Source organism: Ailuropoda melanoleuca, chromosome 7 (assembly GCF_002007445.2).
Source record: "Ailuropoda melanoleuca isolate Jingjing chromosome 7, ASM200744v2, whole genome shotgun sequence".
NCBI lineage: Eukaryota > Metazoa > Chordata > Mammalia > Carnivora > Ursidae > Ailuropoda > Ailuropoda melanoleuca.
In genome coordinates this window covers 9,633,916-9,651,538 of record NC_048224.1, presented here as the reverse complement: position 1 = coordinate 9,651,538, position 17,623 = coordinate 9,633,916, and the positions used below count along the sequence as shown (strand labels likewise).

The 17,623-nt window shown below is 38.9% G+C and overlaps 1 protein-coding gene across 12 annotated transcripts in view; it reads left to right on the top strand.

Annotated features, from left to right (window-relative positions):
• The window catches only part of BNC2 (basonuclin 2), a 417,234-nt gene that overhangs the window by 385,360 nt on the left and 14,251 nt on the right, over positions 1 to 17,623 (top strand). For 10 of the 12 annotated variants that reach the window (XM_034663950.1, XM_034663947.1, XM_034663945.1 and 7 more), the window contains 2 exons: positions 12,557 to 14,526; positions 14,959 to 15,024. In XM_034663950.1, the coding sequence (XP_034519841.1) occupies positions 12,557 to 14,526; positions 14,959 to 15,024 (2,036 nt within the window). The remainder of the gene's footprint in view (positions 1 to 12,556; positions 14,527 to 14,958; positions 15,025 to 17,623) is intronic. The other 2 variants (XM_034663944.1, XM_034663943.1) reach the window with 1 other exon arrangement.

Below are 17,623 nucleotides of genomic sequence, written 5' to 3'. Positions count from 1 at the left end.
AGTGATGTCAGTCCTAACTGGGATCTCTTTGGTCTAACACATAAAAAGAAAAGAACATTGTAGAGCACTTTCATTTTTGCCTGAGCACTTGTTGGTTGAAGCTGTATTGACTGAATGAGGGACAGACACTAAAATCAGTCTTTGGGGATCCAAGGGAGCCCTAGGGATTGTGCTTAGAATCCATGAGTCTTGTCAACTCTGGCTTTCATTTTTTCCTTTCTTTTTGCTGCAGCTTTTTCTTCCAGCCTGTTCAGCAAGCACACCAAGAGGTACTGTACGTGCGTGCATGTGTGCGTGTGTGCTTCCACTGGATAGCTTATCATCAGTGCTGTGAGCCCTCCCTTACAAACTCATGGCTGTCATGGGGGGTTTGATGCAAGCTTTCTCCACGCCCAACTCACTAAGCGTTGAAAGCTGTCCTGCAGATTGGTGTGGCCCAGTTACTTCTGCTTGCCAGTTATCAACCACCTTGGTGTCATTTAAATGGAGACATTTTGAATGTTTCCCATTTCGAAATGTTTTAGTGTGCTCATTAAATGACAGGCATCTCAGGAAGCCAGATGTTTCTGCCTGTTCTCACGCAAATGTTTATTTACCCAATAATCTGCAGAATCATAGATTTCCAGAGTATTTGCAATTGACGCAGTCTTTTTTTTTTTTTTTTTTTTAAAGATGCTCGTATGGTCCGGTGTTCCCTGTAAATTGTATCAGAGCAGATGTAGTCACCCTGATAGAGCAATGGACTAAACTAATTTCATTGATTTAAACATTGTTAAATAATTTCAAATGCAGCTTTGGAAACAGTGTTCTGAACCTGTTTAATAATGTTTAAAAATGCATCAGTGAAATTGGCTTAGCCTATGGCCTTTATTGCATTATCTGTTCTCAATTACATAGATTCTGTGTTTTATGTGTGGACTGGTTCTAAGTAACCTAAATAAATAAATAAGTAAATAAACAATGATCCCAGCTGAGGAGTATGGCTTATTCCTAACCCACTGGATTTGTTTTAGAATTGGTAGATCGTAAGAAGTACTTCAAGAATGCCCTATCAGCTGTGAAATACTAGGAAGTGCCTTCAGGAGGTTGAGCTGGTGTTGGTAGTCCAGTGTGCACCCTTCTCTCTCTTCCCCTTTCATTCACCCTCAGTGCCATTGTTGTGATGCCACCACTGAATTCCACGCCATCAGCCTTGAAATATAACCTAAAACATTAAATATGTTTTTACTAATTGTGATCTGCTAAAATCACAATTGAAGTTCTCTGTCGGAGCTTTTTTTTTTTAATTTCAGAAACGGTATTTAAGTGATGACATGCAGTAATTTGTTCATTCTTCTGTCAGTATAATTTACAAGGCAGTGGCAGATAAACATAGCAATACAAGATTCATTTACAGTGACACAACGGCAGATACACAGAGCAGAACCCTGCCTATGAGATAAAGTGGACTGAGTGACTTATGCAGTAATTAGGGGATAATTGTCATTAACCTCACAAACAGTAGTTTACCCATATTGTTTAAAAGGCTCCAGGATGCGTAATGACAAGGTAATCTGTCAAAGCGCTAGGGGGAAATATTAATAAGATTTGTGCAAGCCTGGATAGAAAATATGCAGAAAGCGGCCACATTAAGCTAATTGGTGGATGAATATACACTTGTAAAAGTGCTTCTAATGGCACGTTTGCTGCTCTCCAAATGACTACCGTTAATGTGGAGAAGTGGGCTGCTTAGAAAGTCAGGACTGCTGGGACAAGAGGGTATTAAGGCATGCAGACGCAGTTATTACCTTGCTCTATAATGCATGCTTCCTTATCTTATCCTCCTTTATTTTGAATTTCTGAGTTTTTTTGTTATAGTAACCTATATTGATTATTAACTCTGATCATTCTGTTTTTGATCTGTATTTGTTCAGGCAGCCACCAACCCCAAATCACCTCGACTTCGTGGCCAAATAAAATGTGTAATATCTACTTTGATAGCTGCTTATAAATATACAGAAACTGTTAAGGCATACGTAGATTTATAATTATACATACACATGTGGGGGGGTGCCTTTTATAGGAACACATTTAATCTGAGCAATCAAAGGAAAGTATATCCATCAACAGCCTTGTGTATGTGTTACAAGTAATAATGTGTTGTTCCCTGATGAATGCTAAAGCAGGAAATTAATCTTTGTGTTCTGCTGCCATTCTTATACCCAGAGAAGAACAAAGTTAAATCTCCCAATACATCTTTCTGTTCAATCACACACTCTGTCCTCCATGTGTTTTATAGAATACTCAGTCCTTGCTGTTTTATGGAATACTGCGTGGTGAGCACTCAGTCCCTATCTACCCCTGCTCCCTCATATCCTAATGAATATGTTAAAGTTCCTTAGGGTTGTTCAGTCATCTCCAGTTGTGGAGTAATTCAAAGCATAGTATGTGAAATAGAATCTTCTATTTAAGTATATAAAGCCCCAGCACACACCCCTAGATCTACATGGAGGCTTTCTACAAACCCAGTGGCAGAACTTTGGTTATAGAGAGAGAGGTAAATGTGAAAATGCCATCCTCAAAGCAAAAATGTTAGAAAGGACTCTGGTAAGTTCTGTTTATTGTAAAGCAAGCAGATTTATAGCTGTCCTAGGACTCGGGCTTTCTCTTTATGTCTGAGGGGAGAAGAAAACAAGACCACTTTCAGGGACCATGCATCTCCTTCCTCCTGTTTCTAGTGCCGTCTTTGAGGATTTTGAACTGCTCCGTTGCCGTCCTGAACAATAAAATGATTTACCTCTAGCATCTCAGTGGTGATCATCCCCAAGTGAATAACTTGTATCTGTTTAAAGGGTTTAATTGGAGGGAGAGTCTTATGTGCAAATACTGCTCTTTCTCGGAACTACAAAGGTTGCTGGAAGACCACAGATATTTACTCACAGCTTTACGGAGGTACACATGTATTTTGGAATGGTTGATTCTCAGGTTGCAGAATTCTTACACACCCTAAGTGATGGGATTTTGAGGGGTTCCCATGGCCTCTTAGGGACTTTTTGAGCAGTTTCCCTAGTTTTCAGACAAAGTTTCCATTTGAACTGATCACTGAATTGACTAGGAGTAAAAATTAATCTAGATAAATGAGTACCTCTAATTATGTCACTGACAAGCTGCCCCAGACATAAGCTTCAAGAGAAGCATCTAGAATATATATATTCTAAAAATAATTTGTACACAAGTTGGTTAAAAGGAAAAATATTAGCCTAGAGTTTAAAATGATTTTAATTAAAATTATTTATGTGTGTCTAGATTCTCGGCATAGATAGTCGAGTGATGCAATTTGAGAGTCAAATAATGGAATTTTGGTGTAGCAAGGCTTAGAAAGTCTGCTAAGACTTTCTTATACAAGAGAATGCCAAAGCTGGGTGTTAGTGATCTGACAGCCAACACAGCTGGTCATTGTCAAAACCAAGACTGGAATTTAGGTGTTACTCACTTACATTCTTTATATCCCTCTAAGTTGGACTATGTATAAGTTATGTTAAATCAAAAATCTGAAACTTGAGGATACAAATTCTGTTCTTGCTTACAGGTACAGAATTAGATATTCTGTGCTTACGTTAAGGACTCACAGGTAATTTTATGTGGGAGTTTGGTATACTAGAGTATTGGCTGGGTTTAACATTCTCTATTTTGAATCTTAAATGATTATTATTAAACATTAAAATGTATCATGTCTATAGAAATTTCTCAAGTTTGATTTACAATGGAGCTAGGTAATTTGAAAAATACTTTTTGAATCTTTGAAGTGCAATTCTAGACGTTACAGAAAGTAATTTACGCCTCTGATTTTTTTTTTATATGGCAAAGCAAGGGACCTGCTTTATTTATTTGCAAACAAATGCCCATCGAGGAAATGCATATGGCTTGTTTTAAGCTAGACAAGCTAAAATTCCTGGGTACAAAGAAGAAATCCTGACAGGCCTTTAATAGAGCTTAGCTGGAGCTTCTGTGATTAAATGTGTCGTAACCCTGGAGTGATCTATCATAATAACAGTTTTTAAAGTAAAAATGCTATACAGACTGTGACTAAGGGGAAAAAAAGCGGTAGTTCTCTATAAATTATATATTCTTATCTGGTCCATAATGAAAAACATTCTATAGCAAAGTGAATTTTTTATCAAAAGTCAAACAATATGTTTTAAAAATTATAAGAACCATTTAAAACTACTACCCTGGCATTTTGATCATGTTATTTTGGTTAGAGAGGTGATCAGTTTGGGAGGATGTATTGTTCAATTTTTCAAGAATTATTTTTTTCTTTTAAAAGGTACCTTTTTCGGTGAAAAGTATTTTCAAATGTGGATCAGAAAAAGGGTGTTGAAAAATGTCAACACCAGTACCTAAGATTACAGAAAATTACTATGTTTTTTCCTTCTGCTACCAACTCCAATCAAGGGCCATGCTCATCAAACTTCCAGTTTCATCCGAGGAAAGGCATTGATTGACTTTGTCCTTTTTTTTTTTTTTTTTTTGCACTTAATTCGATATGCTTTACCTCACGGTACCACCATTTTCCATAATCCAGCATTTTGAATGTTATAAGACTAATTTATAATGAGGTTCATGTACAGAAGAAGTAAGCCAAGAATGGTAGTCCTATCTCTATATACATGTGCATATTTCGGTACATGCAAACGTGTATGATAAGTAACTTTTTTAAAGCCAGTCCCTATGCGCAAATAGTGTTTATGGAGAGGAGACTTCAGTGTTAGCATATCTACTAACAAAGGACTAATAAAGTTTTCCTTTTGACTGAAAGTTCTGTAATGCAAAGTTTTCTGAGAGCTCTAGCATACTAACCAATGGCAGAATGTCCTGTAGCATTCATTTCTCCTTGGGAAGAAAAAGGAAGAATCAGAAAGATATTTCAGGTCAAGGTATTTATAATCGGGACATACTGAATTGATCACCAGCTTCTGTAATTACAGCAAGCCAATACCTAGTTCTAATGTTTGCACGCTCATTTCATGACAATGATGTTCTCGTGTTGATGAGGAAAGCATATTTGTTTTCTTTGCAAAGGGGATGTTCATGTGGATAAACGTTAACAAAATACAGTCTTGATTATTATTAGTTAAAAGTTTTTCTTTTCTGTGTGTGCCACACCCTGTTGATTCTTCCTCGTGGAACACCTCTGTCCTAGAGAGGAGTGGAGGAAGCAAGGATATGACTGGTCAGCTTTATATTTTGAAGGTAAAGCGATGCTCTTGAGAAACTCTGCAAAATACAAATTTCCAAATCATAGAAATTGAGTAGGGTTTTCATTACCCAAAACAAATGTTGACTTCTTTTTTTATCAGGTCTAATTTGAACCATTTGGTGCAATCATGGTATAAATGAGTATGTTTCATTCTGCCTACAGATATTACAGTTGTTTCAGCTGGCCTAGAAACATTAGCCTAAAGTAGTGGAAAAGCACAATCACATAAAAGAGCTCTGCGTGAATGAAGAATGGTATAATTTTGTTTACTTACACACCCAGACTGCTCCAGTATATAACTGTATATGCTAGTGATGCATCTTGCTCAGTCAGTGCCCTCCAAGAAATATGTGTTTAAATGTAAATTTGCTAAAACAAATAAGCATGCCAAGTTCTTTTCCCACGTAATTTCAAGTGTTTCTCAGAAATTATCACAACATTGCTTAAAAAATTTCCCTAAGTACTTCCCAGAATCTATTGCTTTCAATAATTTTTTTCTTTTACCATTTTTATTCCTCTTCCCTTCTTGCCTGCTTACATACACACACATACAGGCACATAGACACACAAAACTTTGACCCATGCAGAGTTAGAATTGCCAAGTCATATAAATTATAGAGATAGATAAAATTTAACAAAAAGGGGGGAGAGGAAATTGGCTGTGATGTAAGCGGAGAGCACTCAGACCAGTTAAACTTTTTGGTTGAAGAGAAAAGTTTTAAGAGTGGCTTGACTTTAGAAAGACAATTTAAAGGGAAATATCTGCATGTTACATATGGGCCCATCTGAGTTCTAAAACAGGTAACTAGTGAGGAAGAAAGATAAAAGAGGACTGAAGGTTTTATGACTTCTATAATTCTTTCTTGAATCACATGTAATATTCAAAGGGTTCCCTTCCACAGAGTATCTCCCTCAAACTCCTGCTACTTCAGTCCTCAGAGCCTGCCCTCTGCACCGACAAGTGGCACCCATGATCTCTCCATTCCCAGACCCCATCTATTAAGTTGATGGAATGCCCCTGGTCATATCATCTGAGATAATGGTCTGAGCCTATCGCTTGCTCCTGAGGTGACCCAGCAGTTAGATTATATATTTCCTAATTTCTGGGTCACATCCTGACACATGTCCACCTAACCAAGCGTCCAGCACAAAGTCAGACAGAGGCAAGCTAAGGTGAATTAGCGGACCACTCCTCATCAACACCATCCAAAGTGTTCGTGAAGGTGCGTGCACATAGTGCATGTCTGCTTCACGTCAGTATTAACTGGGTAGAGAAGCAGTCTCTGGTTTTTATGACTACACACCCCATTAGTAAAAATGTATGAGCCTGTACCCTAATATATGTAAAGCTGTTTCTAAATTAGTAACATATTACTGTAAAGCCACATATAAAACATAAGCAAAAAATCATCTTTTAGCTAAAAAAAAGAAAAAGGAAATTTTTTGTTTACTCCCTATGTCACAGTGGATTATGCTACATACCCTACTGATGGGAGAGACGTGTGTTTGTTATTCTGGTCACAAAACAATGCAGGAAACAAGAAGTAAGACGGTCTCTAAGTAGGGAATTTATGAATGTTGAGTTCTGAGTGCAACTTCATGCAATTTGCATGATTTAATGGTTTAAGTCAACTTCATTGAGGTATATTTTTGCATACAATGAAATGTACCAATTTTAAGTGTATATATTCATGTAAACATTGATACATGTCATGTATCTATATCATCTAAGCATCTATACCATGTCATGATATACAACATTTCCATCACCCCAAAAAGTTCCCCAGTTGTAGTCAGCCCCTCTCCCCTACCCTCATCCCCTGGCATCCACTGATCTCCCTTCTGTTTCTATAGTCTTACCTTTGCCAGAATTTCCATGATGGGAATTGTAACAGGTAGTCTTTTGAGTCTGATTTCTTTCATTTTTAACATTAGTGCTTTTGAGAGTCCTCCGTGTTTTTTACTGTGTATCACTAGTTTATTCCTTTTAAGTGCTCAGTGGTATTCTATCACATAGCTCTCCCGTTCTTTGTTTATCCTTAAGACTTAAACATATAGAAAACCAGGTAAAATTTATGATTCATAGCATTGTTTCATCAATTGTTAACTCTACAATTATTGTTAAATTTTACCTGATAGAGTACCAAGCCTACATAGTCTTGAAATTTGACAATTCTCTACCTTCTACCCAACCCTATTCTTCTTGCCCTGATATTTGAATTAATCCTGAAGGATAAAAAATAGAAAATTCCAATGGGAAACTGGTCATGAAAATGAGTTCCCAACATGGTTACGTTGGAATAATTTAAGATAGCGCACTTCAAGTCTAGACATGAAATCAAAAAGTACATCTTATGAACCTCTGATTTTGTTTTAGGTGGTCAGCCTTCTCTATAGCTCAGTATCATTTAATTAAAAGTTTTTAAATTATATCAAAGAGGAAGTATTTTTAGCTAATCATTTTAGGGTCTTTAAAAGTATATGCCTTAAATTTGACTGACAAGAAGTCCACGTAATAAGGACAGAAAATTAAACTATTCTCTGCCTCTCTTTTTTAGAGTTAAACTATTTGCTTATTTCTTAATAATTTGAATAATGCTACAGCAAATAAATCCTAGATCTCTGCTCTGTTCGCTGTTCCTCTGTCATTTACATTCATGGACAGAAAGAAAGGTATTGTTTTCCCTCTATGCTGTGGCATGGTGGGGCCTGCCATGAACACAGATGGGTTCCTTCTTGGACTAAGGGGTGTGTGGCTGAGGCCACCTGACAATCTCATTATCCCAGAGTGTCTTATCTGGTCTCTATCTCTTTACATCCTTTCCTTCTCTACTGTCCCTTTCCCTTAAGTAAGAAAAACCAACCAACCTCACTTTGATCTTAAACTATGAGTCATATACTGTGTTTTAACGTGAAGAAAGGGCTTAAATAAAACCATTGAAACCATGACAGTTGATTCTACTACAAAAAAGATTTTTAAAAAGCAGTCTGCGGAGCCATATAGAACCAGGTACCAGATTTCTACTGAGTGATAATCACCAGTTCCAGCAAAATAATAAAAGGAAGTCTGTTCATTTAAAATACTTACATGTAAATATTTTAAGTGTTTTATACTTTTTCTGAACCCAGTAAAACTGGTTTATAAGTTAGGATTATTTGGGCTTACTCATCTTTTAATTTATAGTATAGCTGGTTATTTCACAAGAAATCAATACTTATAATAATACCTTACATTTCACTTAACAGAGTAAATCTTATTATCCTCATTTTGTAAATAACAATTCCCAATGTAAAGGTTTAAAGGTCACTGAATTCTGGTTACAAATGGGAAGGCCTCAAGGAACTGACTTACAGACTGCAAAATGGAATGGGAAGGACCAGAGTCCAGTCACACACTCTGCTGTGATTTATTATTCCTACACAAGACCCATGTCCCAGTATGGGTTGGTCAACAGTCAGGACATTCATACTGGTCTACCAGACTGAATTTTTGTTTTACTAATGTTTATTCTGTGAAAATGCCTAACTCTTTTTACAGCTTTTACTCACTCTGGTACAGTTTATTTGACATGGCATGGGGGCCGAGATTTTAGATCTGTACTTCTCGAATTATCTGTGAGGAAGGACCAGTTCCCCCTCCCCCACCCCCCATCAGTTTTGAGCCAATACTTAAATAAAATAAAAGGAAATTAATAAAAAAGAAATCATCACACTTTTTGTTGCTGCAGCAGTTGTCACATTGTCTCGAAGTCTTTTAAATGATTGTTCTCAATTATTTGCAGACTGGTTTAAAAAAAAAAATTTGACACTGGTCCTTTTTCAATAGCATGTATACCACCACTCATGGAAATTCTTGCCTTACCACAGGAGTCCCAAGCCACTGTTTTGAGAATCACTGCACCAGAGCATGCTTATCTCTGTCACTGAGATCTTCAGAAAAAAGAACCCCGGGCCTTCCTTTTTCCCCTTTGGTGACTTCCAAATCCCATTGAGCCAGTTCATCCAAGGATGTGCTAAAACCGATAGCCATTCCTAGCATTGTGCTTGCAGACCGGAGATGTTATAGAAGAAAGTCAACTTCTTTCTTTCTGCAGTTGCTATGTTTATGAGTATGATGATACTAGATACCCTTGATCAAATATGAATGGTGGCTTCTTGGAAATAACTCTGTGATGCTTAATATTACCCGGATGCAGAAGGTGCCCTGTCAGGGGAACCCCATTCTGAGTGGGTAATGTGGATGTTTGTCCTGTTCCCAAGCACATCTCTTTGCAAAGATGTTACATTGTCCTTCTATGTAACTATAAATCGCTGTTTCCGTTACCACTATAAATGAAGCTTCTCTTTTATGATTCAGGCTACCAGCAAAGTTCTAAATCTTGCTTACCTAGACCTCTTCCACCAGAAGTAAGTGGTTTAACATAACAGTTCCATTTTAGTGGAGACAGCTACTCAAGACTAAAAGAGGTCTGAAAGGCAGTGGTTTTAGAAAGAGCGGCAGGCGCTGTGGCGGGCCAGGAGAAAAGAGAAACCATATGGGACTGCTGTGTTCTGTTGGGGGAGACAAGATAGGAGGGGGATGGAAAGGAGATGCCTCAGGTGGGTTTGATCAGTTGCTATGGTTTCTGAGGGCTGTTTTAATACCAGAGGCCACCAGCTGTGTAAGTACATTATTGACATGCAGACTTAGGTGCAGGCTACCTGGGAAGGAATGACTGTGTGCTGCTCAGGTCGCGTTGCAGCCTGAGAAACGATCCACAGTAAAAGCTTCCATAAAAGAACAATTAAGAGAGTGGATTTGATGGTAAAAGAAAAACAGTGTAAAGAAGGACATTGCAGGGCTCCAGAGACCAGCCTTATTCAGGAGAAGTCCTATTCCTTATTGTCACAGACTCAACGTGCCCACCTGGGAAATGGCATTATGGATGACAGCCGTTACACTCCACGAACTTAGAGTCAAAATTTTTGAATTCGAGTCTGAGACCCCAAGTTAGCATCTTGGCAACCTCAGCCAACCATCCCCCTGTCCTTCACTCCTGGCCCCTCATCTGTTACACATTTGCTGAGCTCTGGAAGCTATTATGAGGTTCAAATGAGATAATCTATACAAAATCACAATTTATTTCTCTATTTACCTACAACACCAACACTCCCCCTAGCTTTGCCCTATTCCAAAAAAAAAAAAAAAAAAAAAAGGATGTAAGGGATACCGATTGCTTTGAGTGATTCTTTTTAAAAACTGGCTGTTGCAGGACTCCAGGATTACCCAGAGTCTCCATATATACATATCATTATGTAAGTATTTTGAGCAGATAGCTGCATGAGGATGTTTGATCTGAAGGCTCATGTTATCTACAAGATGAAAGAGGAATGGACACCCACATGCATATACCACACGTACACTTTGTGTAAAACGATAGAATTCTGGAGTGAGCCTTAGGAGGAATGGCACGTAACTATTAGAGCTTCTTTTTTGTAAAGTAATTTAAATAAATGATAAGTATCTCCTTAGAGTCAAACTAGTTGTCATGGTTCAGACCATACAGTTGTGTTCCAGAGAGAATTTTATATCACCAGGCTGAATGGAACAGTCTATGAGACAGAATTTTCCATCGCAAAAGTAGCATAGTTCCCTTTATCCTGCTTCCCCTCATGATGCGTTCTTTGTAAACACAGCACAGTTGATGAAACTAAGAAATTAAGGTTGGCACCATACTATTAACTGGTCTAGAGACTTTATTAAAATTTTGCTAGTCTTCCCACTAAGGGTCTTTTTCTGGGATGGTATCTCTAGAATTTTACATTACATTTATCTGTCCTGTTTTCTTGGTCCCCTCCAAACTGTAATCATTCTTTGGTCCTTCTTTAAAAATCTTTACTGATGTTTACACTTTGAAGAGTACTAGCCACTGTTTTGTAGAATGCCCTTCAATTTTGGTTTATCTGATGTCTTCTCATGATTTAGGTTGAGGTTATACATTTTTTGGCAAGAAAAAGATGATGTGCCCTTCTCAGTATATATTAGGAGGCACACAATGATACTTAACATGGGTGATGTTGGCTTTGGTTACTTGGTTAAGGTGGTGTCTGCTAGATTTCTCCATTATAACGTTATGGTTTTTCTCTTTGTAATTAATAAGTATCTAATTTTGTTTTTTAAGAAGATTTTTATGTTTTCTTAAATTGATAGGCAGGTTGGGGCAAGTATTATTCACAGAGGTTGTGGAAGTGTCCTGTCCTGGTTAGGAAGAATGTGCCCTAGAAAATGATGGAGTCATGATTTTGAATACATTTCTCCCAGCCCATGCTGAAATGGATTGCCTGACATTACACTGCAGGATTTTTAAGTCCTACCTCCAGGCAAATCTCATAGTTACTAGCAAAAATGAAAGTGTGAAATGCTTTTTAATGTATATTTAACAACACATAGTCTGGTGATTACTGATGTGTATTCTCTGTGGGCTCCCTTTGCTATCAGAGGAGGATGTTAAGAGACAGTATTTTACACATTAATTCTATCTAAATCCATCACATGTTTACTTTCTAAATATCTATAACTGTCACTTATAACAAGATCATAAAAAGTCAAATACTTAAAGTCTAACTCAGACTTTGAATCATAGGATTACAATCAATTTTCAGAAAAACAACAATCACTGTTTTTCCTTAACTCTACCTTATGAGATTGTCTATTAGTAAATGACACTAAAATACAGCCATTAAAGAGAGAAAAATACAGTTCAGTAATGGGGCCACAGACTGCAAAGCTCCTTTTTTCATCATTTTGATTCAGAAAGTTATATAATAGCTCCTATTTAAAGGAATTTTCGTCATTGAAGCCAGTATCGTGTCTGCTTGTGTCAAAGAGGTAAATTTCACAAAATGTACTTAATCCCTTCCTGTGGTGTCACTATTTAATACAGATTCAGGTACCATTTTTTTGCATTTTTCCTGGGTTGCACAGCGAGAGTTCACGTCTTATACTAATATGTGCTAAATAGTTGCATTCTATATAGACCATTGTTGTTAAAATAGCAGTAGCGAAGGCATGTTAGATCACAGAGCCCCAGTGGTCTACATTTTGTTTGCTATGACATTAAACTCAAATCTGTTTCTCTAACTGTGACTCTAATTACTGCAATTGCATGGCAGAAAAGTTTGCTTTGTGGGTTGACTTTTATGAACAGTGCTTGCGTGTTTTCTGCTGTCACTCTCTATTTCATGATCAGGCAGAGCACCTTCAGTTGCATTGAATAATTATGCACAATCAATAAGTTTTTGTGTTTATCTTTGTTGTTTCTTTGATGTGGCCTCTAGGATGCTGCCGGCAAGGTACTGGACCGCTGGGCCATCATGTCTCGAGAAGAGGAAATCATCACCCTTCAGCAGTTTCTGCGGTTTGGAGAAACCAAGTCCATCGTGGAGCTGATGGCAATTCAGGAGAAAGAAGGGCAGGCCGTAGCTGTACCATCTTCAAAGACAGACTCAGACATAAGGACTTTCATTGAGAGCAATAATCGCACCAGGAGTCCCAGCCTTCTTGCTCACCTAGAGAACAGCAACCCTTCCAGCATTCATCACTTCGAAAACATCCCCAACAGCCTTGCATTTCTGCTTCCATTCCAGTACATAAACCCAGTCTCAGCCCCACTGCTAGGATTGCCTCCAAACGGGTTACTGTTAGAGCAACCAGGACTGAGGCTGCGGGAACCAAGCCTTTCAACCCAGAATGAATACAATGAGAGCAGTGAATCTGAAGTATCTCCCACACCTTATAAGAACGATCAGACGCCCAATAGAAATGCCCTGACCAGCATTACTAATGTGGAGCCCAAAACCGAGCCAGCCTGCATATCCCCCATTCAGAATTCTGCCCCAGTCAGTGATCTGACCAAAACTGAACACCCAAAAAGCTCATTCCGGATTCACCGGATGAGAAGGATGGGGTCAGCCTCTAGGAAAGGAAGAGTGTTCTGTAACGCATGTGGGAAGACGTTCTATGACAAAGGTACTCTCAAAATTCATTATAATGCTGTCCACCTGAAGATCAAACACCGATGCACCATTGAAGGTTGCAACATGGTCTTTAGCTCCCTCCGAAGCCGGAATCGCCACAGTGCAAACCCTAATCCTCGCCTTCACATGCCCATGCTACGAAATAACCGAGACAAAGATTTAATTCGGGCCACATCAGGAGCTGCCACCCCTGTCATAGCAAGTACAAAATCAAATCTCACACTCACAAGCCCTGGCCGGCCCCCAATGGGTTTTACCACTCCCCCACTAGACCCTGTCTTACAGAATCCTCTGCCTAGCCAGCTGGTGTTTTCTGGGCTAAAGACTGTACAGCCAGTTCCTCCATTTTATAGAAGTTTACTCACTCCGGGGGAAATGGTGAGTCCTCCAACCTCCCTCCCAACCAGTCCCATCATTCCAGCCAGTGGTACCATAGAGCAGCACCCCCCACCACCCTCTGAGCCTACAGCACCAGTAGTGATGATGGCCACTCATGAGCCCAGTGCCGACCTGGCACCCAAGAAGAAGCCCAGGAAGTCCAGCATGCCTGTGAAGATTGAGAAGGAAATCATTGATACCGCTGATGAGTTTGATGATGAAGATGATGACCCCAACGATGGTGGAGCTGTGGTCAACGATGTGAGCCATGACAATCATTGCCACTCCCAAGAGGAGATGAGTCCAGGCATGTCTGTGAAGGACTTTTCTAAACATAGCAGGACCCGGTGCATTTCAAGGACTGAAATAAGAAGGGCTGACAGCATGACTTCCGAGGACCAAGAACCTGAGCGGGACTATGAGAATGAGTCTGAGTCTTCAGAGCCCAAACTAGGCGAGGAGTCCATGGAAGGGGATGAGCACATTCACAGTGAAGTGAGTGAAAAAGTCCTGATGAGCAGTGAGAGGCCTGATGAGAACCACAGTGAGCCCTCTCACCAGGATGTCATCAAGGTGAAGGAAGAATTCACAGATCCCACTTACGACATGTTTTACATGAGCCAGTATGGACTGTACAATGGTGGGGGGGCCAGCATGGCAGCCCTGCATGAAAGTTTTACATCGTCTCTGAATTATGGCAGCCCTCAAAAGTTCTCCCCAGAAGGTGACCTGTGTTCTAGCCCAGACCCCAAAATCTGTTACGTGTGCAAGAAGAGTTTCAAAAGCTCCTACAGTGTGAAACTCCACTACAGGAATGTTCACTTAAAAGAGATGCATGTCTGCACGGTGGCTGGCTGCAATGCTGCCTTCCCCTCTCGCCGAAGCAGAGACAGGTCAGTAAATCTCCATTGGCTGCTCCTGCTGGGGGTGGAGGGTGCCAGTCATGTTGGACTCAGCATTAAAAAAATCCAACTTAGATGTTTTTGATGCACTGTAAAGATTGTCCACAGTGACCATGAGATAACCAAGCTGCCATGCTCATGAAGGATTGTTGCAGTTGGTGCTTGTTATGATTAAGCATGCAGAATCATACGCCATCTTACCCTGTAATGCACGCCATTTTTCTCTGTGCTCTGTGTATGTGTGTATGTGTGTTTTCCCATGCATCTAGGTGTGAATAAGTTAACTATGTACACAGTTCCCTGCTTCCTCATGAAGCTTCACTTAGAAGCCGCAGCTTCTGTTTTATATATTTCTGCTTTGCCTTGTGGCTTTTTAATTAAATCAATATATTATCTTCATACACACATATTTATCCAATATAGAAACAGAAATTTACGGATGGAAAGAACCATAGGTCCAGGACATCGAGACAGCCTGCATCTCCGTAGGTATAACCAGAAATGTTATCATTCTTACATGAGTATTCAGTGTGTCCTTGAATTCTTTTAAGAGTCATGAAAATATCAGAAGAAAATGGGACTAAAATAATTATTTAATGTGGGGAAATGGTATGGTGGTATGGGTTTCTGTATTTTAACTTCACAGTGTCTTTGAGCACATCTCTGAAATACAGTCTGTCGTGGGAATTATGCACGGAGGGGGAGGCATGCATATACTTTTAGGATCAGTTAGAATATATTATGTCCAGCCTTGAGATGACATCAGACCTTAGCTATGTGGCTACAGCTCTGAAACAGTTGGGTTTAAACAGAAGCAGCTGCTCTTAAACCTCCAATGTTCTTTTTCAGTCCTAAAGAAAATGTAACATAAATGGAATGTGTCAAGGTGGTCAGTGGTAAAGTAACACAGTCATACTACACTTGAGGAGATAAGCTTGCAAGCAGATCATTTACATAATACACCACCCCAACCCAGAGTCACACACCAGTTAATTCTTCCTCTTACATCCACTGTGGCTTTTTGGTTTTATGCTGTCTTTTAAAAATATTTTTAGACAAAATTTCATTACATGGTAGAAATCAATATAGTGGAAGATACAAAATTAACTGGAACGTTTCCAAATAGCCACCCCCCAAATTCTCACGCTTATCAATTGGGTAGAATTCTTTGACAAAGTAACATAAAAGTACCACTGAAAAGTAGTGACCTGCTTCTATAATACTCGGTTTTGTCTTCGTATTTAAAAGATACATCTTTTTAAAAATAAAAGTTAAATATTTTCCATAGTACTGAAATCCAAGGGGCCCAATCCATTAAAAGCAAAGTTTCTGAGAAAAATAAGTGGCTCTCTTTATGCAACTCAAAACATGCTTTGAAGAGAATCTATGCTCTTTAAGATTTCCCCTTCCCCACCCCTCTCCCCTACGTCCATTTACCTTGTTCTGTAAAAATGGTTTACAATCACAAAGTCCTTTTCAGGTTATCGTTATCGTTGACAGTACCAGAATACAGTAGATAAGATAGCTACAATTTGAATAATAAAATATAATACTTTACACAACCTCCTACCCCCAAGTTTGTGAGTAATGTTCATTCTTTTATATTTGAAATAGTGCACTTGTGATAATGAGGTTAATGCATTGGATTTTTTTTAACAAAAATAAAAGACTCATGAAAACCTGCATAAAATATTTATGGAAATGGAGTGTTTGAAGACAAGCCAAAATTTAAGCTTATTTGCATGAATTCCTATCACAGTTTTAGTTGGTTTGCTGAAAATACTGCAAGTCATAACACTGGCATAAATGGCTCTGGGACCAAAAGGCTACAACACCCGAAGCGTGGTGATTTCATTTATGTCAGACCAGTAGAAAACACAAGCACTTGTGTTTTTATGTCCAAATGCATAAGTAGGTGCTGTTGAAAGGATGGTTTGTCTAAGGAAAAACATTTATTAATAGCAGGAGAATATTTCAATCTCCATTTTTATTCTAAGGATTAGGAGTTTGGTGGATGACTAGCCATATGGAAATTTAGAATAAGTGTCTAGAATACCTGGGATATTCTAGGGAAGCAGAGTACAGATGCTCTCCCATGTGTGTTCAGCCATACAGGAGACTGCAAACCTCAGAAGACAGGTGATACGTTTCATTTGGGTGAAATCTCACATCACAGCTAATCTTTATAATTCTGGAGTTGTGTAACACATGATAAATGAAGAAAAGCAAATTGAAAGAACATATTGTGCAAAGAAAGTTTTTTGATTCTCGCTTGAAGTTTTGCTTTTCAAGAATACTCACATTTTTTTATCCCAAGTTAAAAACTTCACAAAAACTATGATACTTTTTGACATTTTTTTCCTTAAAACAAGTGTTCATCCTTGTTGAGTCTATGACTCGAATTAACATATGTTGCAAGCATAGCTACCACCGCGTAACCAGAAACAGTGATGCCGTCAGGGTACCTGCTTCTTCTTGCATCTCCACAGTGTGAACTCAGACATAAGCGTACTCCCGTTTCAGCCAGTTCTTATCACTTCTTCCACTAATGTTGACTTGTAACTTAATCTCCTGTTTAACAGAGCCTCTTGGACTACGTCTCTGATCTATCACTTGGACTTACCTTTCCCCTTTGTCTTCACTTTTGCCGTATTAGTCACGAGAACCCCAGGAATTTGGGTCCTGCTTTTTTTTTCTTCAATTCATGATGAAGCTAAGGCAAATTTTCTTACCTTTCTCTGAGCCAACAGACCTTCCCAAACAGAAACCCTTCTTTGCTTTAATCCTGCTGTCCTCAGGCCTATTTCTCTCCTTTCCCCAGAGTCTTGATTCATCCATCCTTGACTCCACAATGTCTTCCTTGTGCAAATAAAGCATTAGAGGGGATTCTGAGTGGGGGCTGAAGTGTGCAGGGCTACAGGATGTGTAGCGATAAAACTAACAGAATAACCCTCTTCCTTCTGTTTATAAAAGCAGCCCTCCTGTCTTCAGTCTTACACACACACCTTACAGGAGTGATACCCAGGGCTTCTTGGGCTTTTTCCAAAATGGCTGTACACAAGGGAATTGCGTTTTTGGTCTCCAAATA